The following is a 16,323-nucleotide window of genomic DNA, read 5'->3' as shown; positions in this document are numbered from 1 at the left end:
AGGGTGACCCTAATACTTTTTATGTCTGTGTGTCCTGTACTGATGGGAGGGGCCCCGTGATTTCTAATGGCGGCCCTGCCACCATGGGCAGCCACGGACGCACAGCTGAATCCACTTTTGACAATTATGACATGCGCACCGCATTTCAAATTCAATCAAAAAAAAAAAAAAAATTTAATGCTGCTTTTTTTATTTTGCCTATTTTTTTTAAGAATAACTAAATAGAGGGGCGGCAAATTTCCGGTCGGCCCCAGGCGACGAAAGCCCACGCTACGCCACTGGTTCAGATGATCAGAAGCCAAACAGGAAGAAAAAAGCTGAGCTGTGTAAAGAAATGTAGGGACCCATAGGGTTAAGCTCCCTATGGCTTTATCCCCTACCTCTTCACACCTTTACTATTATTGGGCAGAAGCCCTTGTACTTAAGTTTACAGTGGAAAGCTATCCCTTATAGATTTAGCCTGGTTGTACACGCCCCTGCAGACTGATATAGTGTCTGGCAGGAGGGTGTGACTTCCTTATTGGCTGCCACTGCTTTCAGGCATCAGTCCACTGAGCCTGGAGCACTAAGGCCCCAGTAGCATTTCATCTGATAAGTCGGGGACAGGGCCCCGTGAATGAGGAAAAGACAGCATAGCAGTATATGTAATAGCACCCTCTAGGAGGTGTGAGATCAGTCAGACTTATTTAGCAAGGGCAGTCTTTAGCCCCATCCAGAATACTAGGAAAGGAGTAGTCTTCCTACTAAGCCTTCATTGCCTTATTGTAGGGACACAGAAGTGCTAGGGAATCAGGTTAGCAAATATGCCTTGCCCTACCTCTTGAAGAGAAGGGACTACGCCGGTGAGCTGCCTATATCTATCCTTCTGTTGGTGCTTTGCCTACCCAACCTCTTGATGAGAAGGGATTACTAGGGAGGTATCATATTCTACCTATTGCTCATCAGTATTATTGATTGTACTTCTGTATGCTGATCTACCTCAACTCTGTGTGAGTATTTGCTGATCCCTGCATTGATACATCTTGTCTTGGACAATAAAGCTTCATCTAGTTAATCTGCAAGAGCTCCTGGCGTCCTATTCCTTTAATCTACTGCACAACACCAGTGTGAGTTGTAGTTCAACTACACCATATAGCCCTAGACTCAGCTCCCATATAGCGGAGGCCCATCCTGGGAAAGGGGGTTGCATGTAACACATGCTCTAAGTCCAACTAGCCTGGTATATACCCCTAATTACAGCCAAACAAGTGTTACAGAAAGTTCCCATAATGCCTCACTCCTGCACCAAGACCGAGACCAAGTGAACATGCTCAGTTAGTCAGCTTCCTGCTAATTGGCTCAGATCCACATTCTTAAGGGGAAGGAGTGAGTTCTTAGCATTCTTGAGGGGGGGGAGCAGGAGAGAGCAGAGAGCCGCATGTCTGTGGCACATGAATTACAGACACAAGAAATCTTTTGACAGAGAAGTCAATGCAGCATTTCTATGAGTGCTTATGGCTGTATTTACATAGACAGTTCTGATAAAGCTTACTTAGTTTTTACCTTTCTTTCTCCTTTAAAGGAAAAGGAAAGGCTAATAAAGAGTTAATGCCAAGCTGCAGGCATACCTTCAGTTCTCTCAATAGTGCCCTTAAGTCTCCTCATATTTCTCCTGTTCAAATGATCAGAAGCCTCACAGGAAAAAAAAAACGCTGAGCTGAGTAAAGAAAATTCCCATAATGCCTCACTCCTGCACCAAGAGCAAGACCGATGTACATGCGCAGTTTGTAAGACTATGAGGAAGCTTCCTGCTGATTGGCTTAGATCCACATTCCTAAGGGGGGGAGTTCTTAGCATTCTTGAGGGAGGGGGAAGCAGGAGAGGGGAGAGAGGAGAGAGCTGCGCAGACTCTGGCACAGGAAAATAAAGAAACAAGAAATACTCTTTCTTTTGACAGAGAAGTCAGTGCAGCATTTCTGTGAGTGCTTATGGCTGTGTTTACATAGAGCTTTCTGATAAAGCTTACTTAGTTTTTACCTTTCCTTCTCCTTTAAGCATTTTGCCAGCCTGGTACGTCTTGTCCTTCTTAGATGTGCTGTCTGGCAGGTACATTCCAAGGTTCCATGCGCAAGTCCCAGGCTGTGTCGCTGTGGTGTGTGCAATGTCGTTGTTGGGGATACAATAACACAGCAAGCTTAAACATTCTTAAGTGTTTACATTTTGATTCTGGGGAGCGTAAGTGGTTTTTCACGGTGAGGGCAGTGAGGTTGGGGAATGCCCTTCCTAGTGATGTGGTAATGGCAGATTCTGTTAATGCCTTTAAGAGGGGCCTGGATGAGTTCTTGAACAATCAGAATATCCAAGGCTATTGGGATACTAATATCTACAGTTAGTATTAATGTTTGTATATATGGTTTATATATGTAAGTGTATATATTGGTTAGTATAGGTTTGTGTGTGCTGGGTTCACTTGGAAGGGTTGAACTTGGTGGACTTGGTGGTCTTTTTTCAACCTTAAGTAACTATGTAACTGTGTTTCTGTTGGTCATTGGAGGGGAGCTCCCTTGTGACTCACACTGCAGAGAAGAATGCTCCTCCTCCCTGAATACTTTTTATGTGTGAACTGCAGCTATTACAGTAAGTTTTCAACAACTTATTCAGACACACAGATACACAGTCTTTGCATGGCACATACTCAGGGGAACATAACCTATCATGTTTTGGGTAGCAGTGAGAAGAGGTGGAGAACCCCTTTAATGTCTTGGCCACTGTCCTGTTACACATTTAGCCTGTCCAGATAGTATATATTTATTTTTTTTGGTTCATTTATTCATTTCTCCTTTTTTATGTGAACCCATGGTTTAAGCATTTTCACTTTTATAGTATTTTGAAATGGAATAATCTGATGGACTTCAGAACAGTGGTTTTTCTATTTACTATCTATTTTTTTTCGAATCATCTAATCATTATTAACACATCTATCTTTTTTTTCCATTGCTATTGTAGCACTAAAGTATCGCTAAAGTGAGTTAGCCAGTCTAACTTGAAACGCATGCAGTTCCTTTTCAGAAATCTCTGGCTGCAGTTGCAAGCTGTCTGATCCAGTTTTCCAGTAGAGCATGCCCTATGCCTGCACTCTCTAGAGCAGTGATCCCCAACCAGTGGCTAGTCAGTCCACATAAGGGCTATTTGGTAGTCACTATTTGGGACCAACAGGAACATGTTTCATGCTTGTGTTACTCCCCAACTCTTTTTACATTTCAATGTGGCTCTTGGGTAAAAAAAAAGTTGGGGATCCCTGATATAGAGTAATCATATGGGCCTTAGGCCTCATAATGATGAATCCTGCATATACATCAAGGAGGCAAGAGGTCCAGATGCAAGTGCACACCATAACGCTGATGACAACTTTACTGGAAATACAAGAGGGGTGAAGTTCAGACCCACTCAGATCACTTGGCCTGCTTCTTTTTGTAGCAATCCAGTGAGCTCTGAGCGAAGGATAAATGTATCCCTGTAACAAGGTACATCATTTGCAATGCTGAGGCTACATGCCCCAGATGCCATAATACAGGGTCCTCCTTCCTACATCTAGCCTGGGAATGCCCACCAATCCAGAGATACTGGTCCAAGGTAATCAAATACATGGTAGACAACCTGGGGTTTCCCAATCTATGTACACCAGAAATATGCCTGCTGGCCCAGATCGAAGATCTCGTGTTACTCAATAAAACCAGATCCTTGTACCGGACCATCCTATACTATGTCAAGAAAGCGGTGATACTAAACTGGCTGGGTAACAACACGACCTCAGTGAAAACATGGCAGACCCTTATCAATACAGTTCTTCCCTCAATTAGAATTACATATGAAGCCCGCGGGTGCCCCGCGAAATTCGAAAAAATCTGGTCCCCTTGGCTGGAGCTAAACCCTGGCACACCCGAAGGGATATGAAGCTCTTAGGCAATTAACCTCCACATCTTACATGGGTTGTTAAGTTAACTCTATCAAATGCATTCAGTGTGGCAACTACTGTAAGCCTGCTCTAGTGTATAAACTACTGTATTATATGCCTCCTCTCTGTTAAACTCCTGTATACTATTGTGCGCACCACTATTTGTAACTTGGACTTGTGCCTAAAAGTCGTGTATTTCCGTTGCCCCCCCCCCTCTTCCCCCTCCCTCCCTTCTTTCTATGTTACCAAAAACAATAAAAAATGATACTTTCAAAAAAAACAAAAAACAAGGTACATCATTCATCACGCAATGCATGGCATACAGTTGTACATGATCACTACAAGCCATAAAATGCTGCTCAGTGGAAAGCTATGAGGCAAGTAATATGTACTTACTCATAAAGGGAATATTTTGCACATACAATAAGCAATGTGCTCATTATTTACAGTCTATTTTAGACAAATCAATGTAAGACACACTGTCCTGATAAACAAGCCATATTTTTTCTTTAACAAGGCTCTGCCACTTCCTGTTTTGTGTCTTTCCATATATTGATATGCTTTTATTCCCTGCACATTCATCACCAGCAGATTTGCTCGTCATGTTGTAGGAATGGTTTGCATACAGATGTATCTACTGACCTTTAAAAAAATGCTATTGATTATCAGGTAGCACCTTGTGAAATCACTGCTGTTTAATATGGATTTTAAATAAAAGAGTAAAGACAGTGCTAAAAATGCAAACAGAATATGATACCCATTATTAGACCTTTACTTATTTTTCTTCAAAATAATCATTCTTATCTATTTAAAACCAACAAGGCATGATATCAAGACATGTTATATGCTGTTTGTATAAAAACTGAATCACCAAGTTCCTAGAACAAAGTGCTAAGATTTGCAGCTTGTTTGTTATTCAACCTGACCGTGGTAGGTGTTAAGTACCGGGTTCCCCAACACCCGAGCTATGGGCTCTGAAGCTTTTACAGCCTGCACCATCCATTGTCTCAAACACAACTGCTCTGTGCATGGGCCCTAAGGGATACAAATTTGTGGCCTTTGCTCCAGTGCCGGGCCAAGCCGGCCAGGCGCCCTAGCCCGCCCACTACAGGGACCGCTGCACAATGGGGGAAAGGGTCCGGAACTGGTGGTAGGTGACAGAAGAGGTACCTGCCTGGTGCTCTCCCCCCACCATTGCGCAGGTGCCTCTTCTGCCTACCCCGACCTTGCTCTTGTGCTCAGGGCAATGGTAAACAAGACTAGGAAACAGTTTCTCTTGTACAGGTATGGGACCTGTTATCCAGAATGCTTGGGCCCGGGGATAAGGGGTCTTTCCATAATTTAGATCTCCACACCTCAAGTCTACTAAAAAATTCTATAAATGTTAAATAAACCCAATAGGATTGTTTTGCCTTCAATAAGGATTAATTATATGTTGGTTGGGATTAAGTACAAGGTACTGTTTTATTATTATAGAGAAAAAGGAAATCATTATTAAAAATTAGATTTATTTGCTTATAATGGATGGTGGATTTTACATAATTTGGAACTTTCTGGATAATGGGTTTTCAAATAAAGGGTCCTATACCTGTAGTATTCGTCTATTTACACCATCCATTCTTCCGTTATTTTAACAGGTTCCCTTTCTTCATATACACTATGGTGTCAGCTACTACAGGCACCACTTCTGGGGCTGTCATTACTTCCCCCATCATGTAACCCAGGGAAACACTGCTTATATTAAAGGAGAAGGAAAGTTGCAATCACTGCCAAAATGTTAGGCATCCCCAAGTTATTGTAATTGCTTACCTGAAACCCCCTGCCTGTGCTCCTGTTAGCAGAAAACGGCACCGGCCAGGGTGTATGGGATGAAATGATTCTCTTCCTTTTTCGTTCTTCACACATGTGCAGTGGAGTGAAAAGCCCAATTTTAACAAAAAAGCCATTTTTTTGCCCTGGGATCCCATTAAAAGGAAGGGCATTAACCCGTGGCCGGTGCAGTTCTCTCCTGCATCAGCCCGGGGTTTCTGGCAAGCAATTACAATCACTGGGGAGTGCCTAACTGGGTGGGGGGAACCCCCAGTGATTTGGCCTTGCTTCTCATTTAACAGTATATTTATGCATCCTTTTATGTTTAAATATTTCTTACTGTGCACATGTAACATCTCCTGTAATGTGTTTTCTTTATCTACATGGTTTAATTTGAAAGGTTGGATAAATGAATATGCTTCTTAGATCCACATACTGTGCCTTGTTCTTTCTTATTAGTGCAGTTTCTTTTCTTCTCTCTCCAGAATGAAGTTGAGCTGGGAGAGCTGCTTCTGTCTCTTAATTATCTCCCGAGTGCAGGAAGACTGAATGTGGATATTATCAGAGCGAAACAACTCCTTCAGACTGATATGAGCCAGGGATCTGGTGGGTGTCATCCTATTTCTTTGTCAAGCTGCAGCCTCATGAATTTACCAAACTGAATTTTTCATACATTAAAGCCCCTAAACACATTGCATTCAAAATGCATGTTAAGTGGCCTAGGGCTCGCTTTACTGATTCCCAGGTACAGTAACCTTGAGCATGTAAATATATTGTCCCTATGCAATTCACATTTCAGTTGCAGCTTGTGCGCTCCTGTTGTTTGTTTAGTGTGCCTGCCCTGGGCCTCAGCTGTGCATGTGTGCATGCCATTCCATTCATGCCGCAGGAGTAGGGCATAATACCAGCTACACTCAGAAGGTAAGCCAGTAGGGAGGATGAAGGCGTTAACTTTGTTGCAGAGAACTGCTGTACCTGGGAAAATGTACAGCAATAATATGTATCTATGTGTAACTTTATTTATATAATGCTAATAGTATACACAGCACTGTACAATTTTACAATGTAGAAAAGTACACACTGAGAGGACAAACATTATAATATTTAAATGAGTATAAATATACAGAGATTAAGTGCCGTGTGGTACAAGACACAGTAGAAAGGAGGACCCTGCCCTTACAATCTAAATGGGTGGATAACATACAGACACAAATGGGAGGGCAACATTGCACAAAGTTTTGGGCATTGGCCCTTCAGTGCAAAGACCTAAAAGGTAGGATCTATTTTTTTTCTTGAATGGTTTAAAATGGAATTCCATAGGTATGGAGAAGCAAGACTGCAATGTTTAAGATGAGAGATTGCAGCAAGTGTGGATCTGAGAGGAGTGGAGGAGAGCCAGGAATGTACAGACAAGTGCATAAACACAATAAGGAGCAGAGTCTTGAAGGGCTTTTAAGTGTTAGCAGAAGATTTTAGTATGCTGTTGTTTTAGCTGTTACTTGACCATAATAAAGATTTTACCAGGGAATAAACAAATTCTCTTTTAGGAGAGAGTAGAAGATTGGCTAAGTTTAAAGGGCTAAACCCTAAAAATGATTATGGTTATAAATGCCCTATTTTATACTGTACTTTTTTTACTGTACTTACTGTACCAGCTGAATGTTTCAGCATCTCAATAGCAGAAAATGATCCTGGACTTCAAACTTGTCACAGGGGTCATCATCTTGCAAAGTGTCAGTGACACTCGCATGCTCAGTGTGCTCTTAGCAGCTGTTAAGAAGCTAAGCTTAGGGGTCATTGCAAATTATCAAGTATATTAAAGTAAACAAATATGGGTTGAGAGTATGGCTCCATTATATAATGGACTTGTGAAAGAAAGAGTCATATCTTGGCAATATTGCAAAGAAAAAATTTCTGGTGTTGGCAGAGGCATTAATATGATTTATAAGGGCTCGGTACTGGTCAAAGATAATGCCACGGTAACGTGCCAAATAAATAGGGCTAATGGTCATGCCACCTGTACCAATAGTAAAAAGAGGAGAAGAGCCAGGTTTAGGTGGGAAGACAATAAGCCCTATTATAACTAAGTTCCATTTTAGGTGGCGTTTATTTATCCAGGAGGAAATAACTAGAAGGAAGTTAGACATCTAGAGTGTTTAGAGGGTCCGTTGTTAATGAAGGGGTGTCTAATAGTTATAAGCTTATCTGTCCTGTTGTGCGTCACTGAAAAATTCATGAAACATCGAAAAATTCACAAAGTGTAGCTACTGAGCAACTATTCTTATACGCACGCTTTTTTTGACACGACCACTACTTTTTTGTTCATGACCATTAATTTTTTGACATAAGTGACTTTGTTCTCATTCACATTTGGAGTCAGTGGGCTTTTTTTTTGCAAATTTTCTGTCACTGCAAATTTTTGCAGCAGTTTTGCAAAAAAGAAATTGCCAATTGCACAATGCTGAATTTTGCAGAGAATCCATGCCTGACAAAAAATTTGCTCATTACTAGTGTCTACATATATCTGGATGTCATCTGCATATAATAATATTTAAGGCTAAATGAAGAGACAAGGTATCCTAAAGGCAAAGTGTACAGAGAGAACAGAAAAGGGCCAGGTACAGAACCCTGAGGCACCCCAACACTAAGCTGAACCGAGGACAATGATTTATAAGCAAAAGCAGTAGAGAATGAGCAATTTGAAATGTAGGAAGAGAAACAGAATGGAGTGTGATTATGGATTTCAAAAGAATTTCCAACTGAATGAAATTGTCAACAGTATCAAAAATACAGGATTAAACTAGGAGAAAGAAAACAGATTATTGTTCTTTGGCCTTGGCAATCCGGAGATTGTTTGCATTTCTATATAAGGCTGTCTCAGTGGAGTGTACAGGTCTAAATCTATAAACTCCAGCAGATTATGGGTGCAGAGAAAGTTAAGAAATACAGGTATGGGATCGGTAGTCTTGAAACCCGCTATCCAGAAAGCTCAGAATTATGGAATGTCATCTCCCATAGACCAAATTTTTAATTAAATAGTAATAATTTTTTTAAAATATACATTTGTAATAATAAAAAAGTAGGTTGTACCTGATCCTAAGATATAATCTTAATTGGGTTTATTTAATGTTGGGTTTATTTAATGTTTAAATGATTTTTTTGAATAGACGGAAAAAATTCCTTATTAACATTTTGGATAACAGGTCTCTTACCTGTATAAGAAAAAACAGGTGTTTAGAGTCTAGCATTAAGAGAAAGACAGGGCAATAGTTAGATAGCCAGGATGGGTCCAGTGGAACCTTGTTAAGAATGGGCTTGCTGCAGGCCTGTTTAAATAAAGAGGGGGAAGTACCAGAAGTTAGAGAGGAATTGGAAATGTGAGTAAAGGTGGCCATACACGGGCCGACTATAGCTGCCGATATCGGTCCCTTGGACCGATTCGGCAGCTAATCGGCCCGTGTATGGGGAGAGCAGAGCGGCCTGGCCGACCGATATCTGGCCTGAAATTGGCCAGATCTCGATCGGCCAGGTTAGAAAATCTGGTTGGATCGGGGACCGCATCGGCTCGTTGATGCGGTCCCCGATCCGACTGCCCCATTGCCGCCCACATAATCTGATCGTTTGGCCCCAGGGCCAAACGATCGGATTATTATTTTTTTTACCTAAATGGTCCCCGATATCGCCCACCCGTAGGTGGGGATATCGGGGGAAGATCCGCTCGCTTGGCGACATCGCCAAGCGAGCGGATCTGCTCGTGTATGGCCACCTTAAGTGCTGAAGGTCAGAGTATTGACAAGGAGAAGAGGCTACAACTGAAACAGTTAGATAGAGCAGGTATGTCAACAGTGTTATGAATCAGGAATTTTTGACTGAGAGTTAGCAGAATAGAATTTAAAATAAAAAATGACAAGGAGATGGTCTGAAAGAGGAAATGGATCACTAGTCCAAAGGAAGAAGTTAGGTGGAGAAATGAGATGGCCATGTCTAAGGCTGATGGACAACAGGGAAATTAGTTACCTGTGGTTAATCCCAGCTACCACTAGGGACTAATATCCCTGAAATGCCTTTTCACCGACAATAAAGTGAAACGCTGGTGGAAAGGCATATACAGTACGTCACTTTGTTTTCAAAAGTCACATGAAGTTTCCTCCTGCAAGCAACTTGTGTGACTTTGGAAACGAAGCGGGGTATATGCTTTTCCGCTAGCGATTCACTTTATTGCCAGTGGGAAGGCATTTGAGGGAAATCAGTCAATCATTGACCACAGGGGCCTAATCTCCCCATGAGCCATCAGCCTAAGAAGGGTCCTCAATGTGGCAAATGAAATTATTATTATATTTGTTGGGATGTCAAAACGTAGGAAAAAGGTGAGCCAGGATTGCTGTCGCAAACAATAACATTTGCAAACTTGGAAGTGGTTGCTAAACAGCCTCCGCGTTTACAAAGCCCACATAAGATCTCTGTTAGGGCAAGAGATGAAATGACAGAGCAAAACAGATAATGGATTAGTAGATTTGTTGGAAAGTTGGAATCCAAATAAGGTTATACAGGTTAGCTGTATGCCATATTTCATGCATATTATGGTCAATATGTGAATGATATATGTATATGCCAGGACTATATAAATAAAGGATAACTACTGGTAAAGGCTTTAGTTACCCTTTCGGTTTTGTACTTGCTATGTTACAAAAGACATGTCATTTAAGTTACACTCTGCCTGCTGTGAACTACCACTGAGAACTCTTGAGCTTTAGCTCCCAACAGCTTTTGTAATACATTGACATACATCAGATATTTAAAGTTTAAAGCATATTTTGTTTTACAGCAGCTGGTAAAAGTAATTACCTCTAAAACTACTTCTCTTTTGTACTCTTCTGCATCACTGAAAGGGATATAGTCCTTTTAAAAATACTGTACAGTATCATTTTACAGGGTTACCAGTGTATAACAAAAATGTATCTGCAACTAAAATTTCTCATCTTACCTACTGTTCTGCCTAGTTATATTCAGGGGTTTTCATGAATAAAGAAATAAGAAATATAAAGAAATAAGAATAAAGAAAGTCACATATCTTGCCATATCTTACAGTTAAAAAATATCTTGATGTGCAGTCACAGAGCATGACAAGAGTGCTGTTTTGTTGACAGGAAGGAAATACAAAGAGTCCAGTGAGTACCAGGAAGTACTCATCCACATATCTTCATGCCCAGAAAAGTGACTGCAACATTTTTACAAACGAGTAATTCATTTGCCAACACAATAATTACACTTTGTTTTTAGATGAACAATAACAATTGGTTTATTTTATTGGCATTTAAAATATGAACTAAAAACTGAAGACCAAAAAATAGCATAATTACAGCAGATTCTTAAAGAGGGTTGCCACCTTCTGGCATGAGGACTCCATGCAGGGGGTGGGGTAAATATGGCAACGGGCTGATCACTGTGTCAATCAAGAAGAGGCCTGTCTTTGACAGCCCTTCTGAAAACCAGGCTGTCTGAAGAGACAGATCTGTAAGGGTTCAAATTGCCCCTTCAAATTAGATCACTAAAACAGCAAGCTCAAATTTAATTAAATATTTAAACCAAATATAAGGTGTTATGTTCCTATTTATTCTAGATCCTTTTGTGAAGATCCAGCTGGTTCATGGATTAAAGTTAGCAAAAACAAAGAAGACTTCATGCATGAGGGGAACCATTGATCCATTTTACAATGAGTCCTTCAGCTTCAAAGTTCCACAAGAGGAACTGGAGAATGTCAGCTTGGTATTCACTGGTATGTTTATTAACTACATAACTTTATTTGGCATCAGCAATCAAATCCATGGCAACTATCCATGAATCTGTCCTCCATTCTTTATTGTTAGATTTAAAGATATCTTCTTAAGTGGGTCATGCATCATCATGTTCATCTGGCAGAATTACATGTTTTACCATTTGCGTCTGTGAGTGCCTCCAGGAAGTGTCTTTCTCAAGACAAAGAATGAAGTCCAAGGACAGGTTTAGGAATCTCTCCTACAGAAGTAGGCTGCTTAAGAGGAATGTAGTATCATATAATCACACCATCTTTTTTGGCAATGTGACCATTCTATATGCAAAACATACCATCTTCTAAATGCAAAGTATGCATGGCAGTATTGGTGTCCCTGCATAAAAATGAGTTGGAATGGTTTAATGGGGCGTTATTTACCTTGCTCTGGATCAACAAGACTAAACCATATGGACTCACCATAATAATAATAATATTTTCATCACCTCAGTGACAGGCACTGCAAATCTGAGGTCCCTGAAACCTGAAACAGTTTGTTGGTTGGTGATTTAAAAATACAAAATGACAGGGGCTTTCCATTCAGATTTTTCTTCGATTTAACATAGTGATTCACATCAGCCGTTAAATGTGACAGGCAGGAGAGCACATTGTTTATCCAATTCCTTCAGGTTCTAGACAAGCAGATGTGACAGCCAGCTTAGAGAAAGCCAGATTCAGTATAATAATGTGCATCATTGCAAGCATTAACCTTCTCTTTGCGGAACCACAGTAGTGGTGACTTCTCAGGCCATATAAACATGCCAAAATTTGTAGGCTGCACGGAATTCTGGTGCTTTGGTAACCAATGGCAGCTCATTACACGGCCAATAACCATAATGGCAAATTGTCTTGGCTTTGGGGCAATAATAGTGAGCCCTGAAATGCCTACAGTGCTAAACACTGAAGTTTGTAAATTGCATCCACACAAAAGAATGGCATTTGTGTTTGCTCACACAGCCTTTACATGTGTATAATTTTGCAGGCACAAAAATGAGGCATGTGGGAGCAGTGCAGATTGTTTAACATCATATTCAACTTGATTCTAGATATGCCTTTAAAATAATAAGCTAGAGGTGGATTGGTTTTCATCTGTAATTTAGACTTCCAAATAAAATGTAGATTTCATATTTTCTTTAGTGATCACAGGCCCAATATGTTTTATTATACAGTGAAGCACATTAATCAACATTCTGATTTTAGCTGTTATTGGGGGTTATGTAATAAAAGGCACTAAGGTAGCCCAGGAACAGTAACCCATAGCAACCAACCAGCCGGTATCATTTATTGCTCACCTTAAATGGGGGTTAAAGTTTTTTGAAACCACAAATAAAGTCATTTCCACTAATACAACAAATTAAATAAAGTTTGTTACAATTTGCTCAGGACAACTCCCATTGACTTCTAAATTATCTCAACAGTTTTTAGATGTGGTTTTTTTTTGTGGTTTTATGCATAATATACAGTATAGTGAAAATTTCACTTGTTTTACACAAAAAATCGTGCTTTTAGCACAAAAACCCATAGATCTAGAAAAAAGTAATATATTTATTAGTAGTGCCCCCTAGTGTTTTACATACATATATTAATACTGTGCATTAATCAGATGCTACCAGGCCAGCAAAACTGATGCCCTTTCTCCCCACCACCACCCACATCTGCACTTGTTTATCTATTAGATTGTGTAACACTGTTTTCATAGTTATCAGCATTTAAAAATAATTTCCACTGATACTTTGTCATTGGACCTCTTTGCACTGCAAAAATATTACTAAGTTGTATAAAATCTCATCATACTGCACATTTTTAGGACAAAATCTTCCTGTGCATATACTGACAGGCAGCTTCAGTCAATGGCTGACAGCCAGCATCAACTGTTTCTCCGACCAGTGGAAATACTCTGTTAAAGAAAAGTCGTACTGTGACATTTAGCTAAATAGTCAGAATTATAATATATTGATTTTTAACTAAATCATTTTCAATAGGTTATGGAGTGAGACCTAAATGGAAGAGCTGATTATTCTGGTCATAAGTTCACAGAAGTCATTTACAAACACATGTGCTTAATAACACAATTATAGTTAGTTTTGATCAATCTTCCATCAGTTAAAAATGAAACTCAAAGGTTGGCTTCTATTAGTAACTGCACTTATGCAATTTAGCACCTATCCTGTGTGTGGTCAGTTTAAAGACTGGGACATTTATTGGGACAGAGAACCGAACCTAGAGACTTTCCCTGGAAGTGGCAGACTGATAGAGCAAGGAAATACTGGATTTTTCGTACTCAAATTCCTATCCCCCTTTTATGCAATTCAGTATGCTCAGATGACCAGTAGTGATGAGTGAATTTTTTCGTCAGGCATGAAATCGCAGCAAATTTCCGCATTTCGCCATTGGCGAATTGTTTTGCAAAACTTAAGTGAAAATTCGGCGCAAAAGAATTCGGCGCGTCAAATTGGGCTCGGTTGAGTAAAAATTGGGCACAGTCACGTCAAAAAAGGGCGTAGTCACGTAAAAAAAAAAGAGGCGGGCGACAAAAAAATGCAAACAAACGGGTTTTGCAATTTTTTTGCCGTTTCATGAATTTTCGCAAATTTTATGGCAAAGCGAAACGGGACAGATTCGCTCATCACTAATGACCAGATTATCATTTAAAGCAATTGTTTGGTGCTGGGTAAAGAATGGCAGATGGGTTGGCTCCAAGTTTAATTTTGAAATTGCAAAATACTGTCATCAGAGCCATAGAGCGGCCATAATTGAGTTGGGGGGAGTTTAGCCTTCACACCAGGCTGAGTGCACTAAAAGTAATTTTTTCATTATGTTGAGAGCCCCACTACTAACTCTACCCTTTGATGGGTGAATACAATATCCTTATTACTGCATATTATTTGCTCAGTAAGATGCACCACTGACAATAACTATAATGTTACATTTGTAAATGCCTGTACAGAACCCAATACTTTGATATAAATTGTGGTTTCTCCTGATCATTATTTCCTTTCTTCTGCTTAAACTGAGATATCCTTTTACTAGGATTTTGAAAGGAAAAGATAATTCAGAGGAAAGCACCTCTTTGGTCACTGGGGGCCCGCATGTTCTTTAATATATTAAAAGACTTCAATTGAAAGCTCTCCCCAGCCAGCAGCTCACAAAGAATCTCAGAAAATGAAAAGTCTCTCTTACTGTGAATGATGCATCCAATCAATGCCTTGATCATCAGCATGGGGTAGGAGAGAGAAAAAAATGGAGCTCTTTCTAATAAGGATGTTATTGTGCTTAACCCTGTGGGATTAAAGGGCCGTGTGCTCTCTCCACTGCATTAATGCAATGATCTTTTCAAAATGCAAAGCGCATTGTGTATTTCTAGCTGTTCATTTTATACATTCAGATTAAATATTTAGCAGCATGCTAAAGCTTATAGAAGGCAAATATGTTATTTAAATGTTGCATGCTGTGATTTGCTCCGGGGCCAGCAGGCAAACCAGGGATGTCCAACCAGTGGTTCTCAGGGTGTTGAATTGAATTGTGTTGATAGCAGCTTCTAGGTGACGAAGAATTGTTGAGTAGGCAATGTCACCTGAAAAAGGTTCTACTTAAATACAAAGCATCTAAAAAAATAGGTACACCCAAATAATAGAAAAAGACAATTTGAAAAGAAATGAATGTCAAGCAACATTCCTGTATATGTTAGTTACATGTTTTTAATCATTTTTAAAGTTTGTAATTGCCATTGAAATCAATATCTTTCTACCCTTTTTAAATCTCTACTGCTAGCCCTGTCTACAAGGCTCATTCAGTACAATAATGGGTGCAAATAACTAATAAAATAATAATGCTTTTACCCACAGTTCCCAGAATTCCATCATCATTATTCACTAAATAGCATGCACTACAAGTTGTGTGGGATTCACTAACGCATGTTTCTGCAAAAGGTGTCACTTCAAGCTCAGTCATGCCCATGGCAGTGATAATGGCATTGGTGTGTGATTCCCTAGACAAAGTCAGTTGCACACATCACACATTTGTGCACACTGTGTTATGCTTCATGTGGCCAATTCATTAGAGCAAGCTGAACCAGTGTTTTTGTGCCAACCTTGCCCATTCACACACAAGCTTAGATACAAAGATGCTGGCACAACAAGGCAATTGTAACATTTCGGGGTAAACCCCTTTGTCAGAGAAACTGGAAAGTGAGGCCAAATAGCATTTAAGGGCAGGGGTACACGGGGAAATTATTCGCACTGCAACAAATCTCTGTTATCTCAAGGCAACTTCGGCAAATCGCGGCACCGCATATGCCATCCCACCAGCAATTTTTATTCTAGCCAGTGGGATGGCATTGCGGGGAGATTTGTCACGGCGCAACTAATCTCCCCGTGTGTTACGGCCCTAAAGGGTATGGATGTGACATCACCAATTACATTCGCATAATGAATTACCAGTGCAAGGTGCTACAAAGCCCAATTTAAAGTCCATACTATGATCACACCTGTAATACAAAACTGATAAAGCCAAGCAATGGACTCATAATAGCACCCTGCAGCACACAAAAACAAATTATTTTATACATGTGCAGTAAAAAGCAATTTTTAATGCAATAAAGGACTACATTACCCTACAATACTGAAGTGCAGAATCTGTCCCTGGTTTATTCATATTCAGTATTCATTTCTGCAAATAAAGAAAAAATGGTTTAAAATACAAAAAACAGAAAAAAGCAAAAAAACCCCACAAAACTCCTCATTCAACCCCCGCGGTACCCTGGACTGAAGGG

General features: G+C 40.1%; 1 protein-coding gene across 2 annotated transcripts in view; it reads left to right on the top strand.

The window, feature by feature from the left end:
• syt17 (synaptotagmin 17) overlaps nt 1-16,323 on the top strand; it is a 54,080-nt gene that overhangs the window by 29,179 nt on the left and 8,578 nt on the right. For both annotated transcript variants that reach the window (NM_001103008.1, XM_031892464.1), the window contains 2 exon segments: nt 6,229-6,349; nt 11,364-11,519. In NM_001103008.1, coding sequence (NP_001096478.1) covers nt 6,229-6,349; nt 11,364-11,519 — 277 coding nt within the window.

The sequence above is a fragment of the Xenopus tropicalis genome, chromosome 9 (assembly GCF_000004195.4).
Source record: "Xenopus tropicalis strain Nigerian chromosome 9, UCB_Xtro_10.0, whole genome shotgun sequence".
Classification (NCBI taxonomy): domain Eukaryota; kingdom Metazoa; phylum Chordata; class Amphibia; order Anura; family Pipidae; genus Xenopus; species Xenopus tropicalis.
The sequence above is the reverse complement of the archived record's forward strand: the minus strand, read 5'-3'. Positions and strand labels throughout refer to the sequence as shown.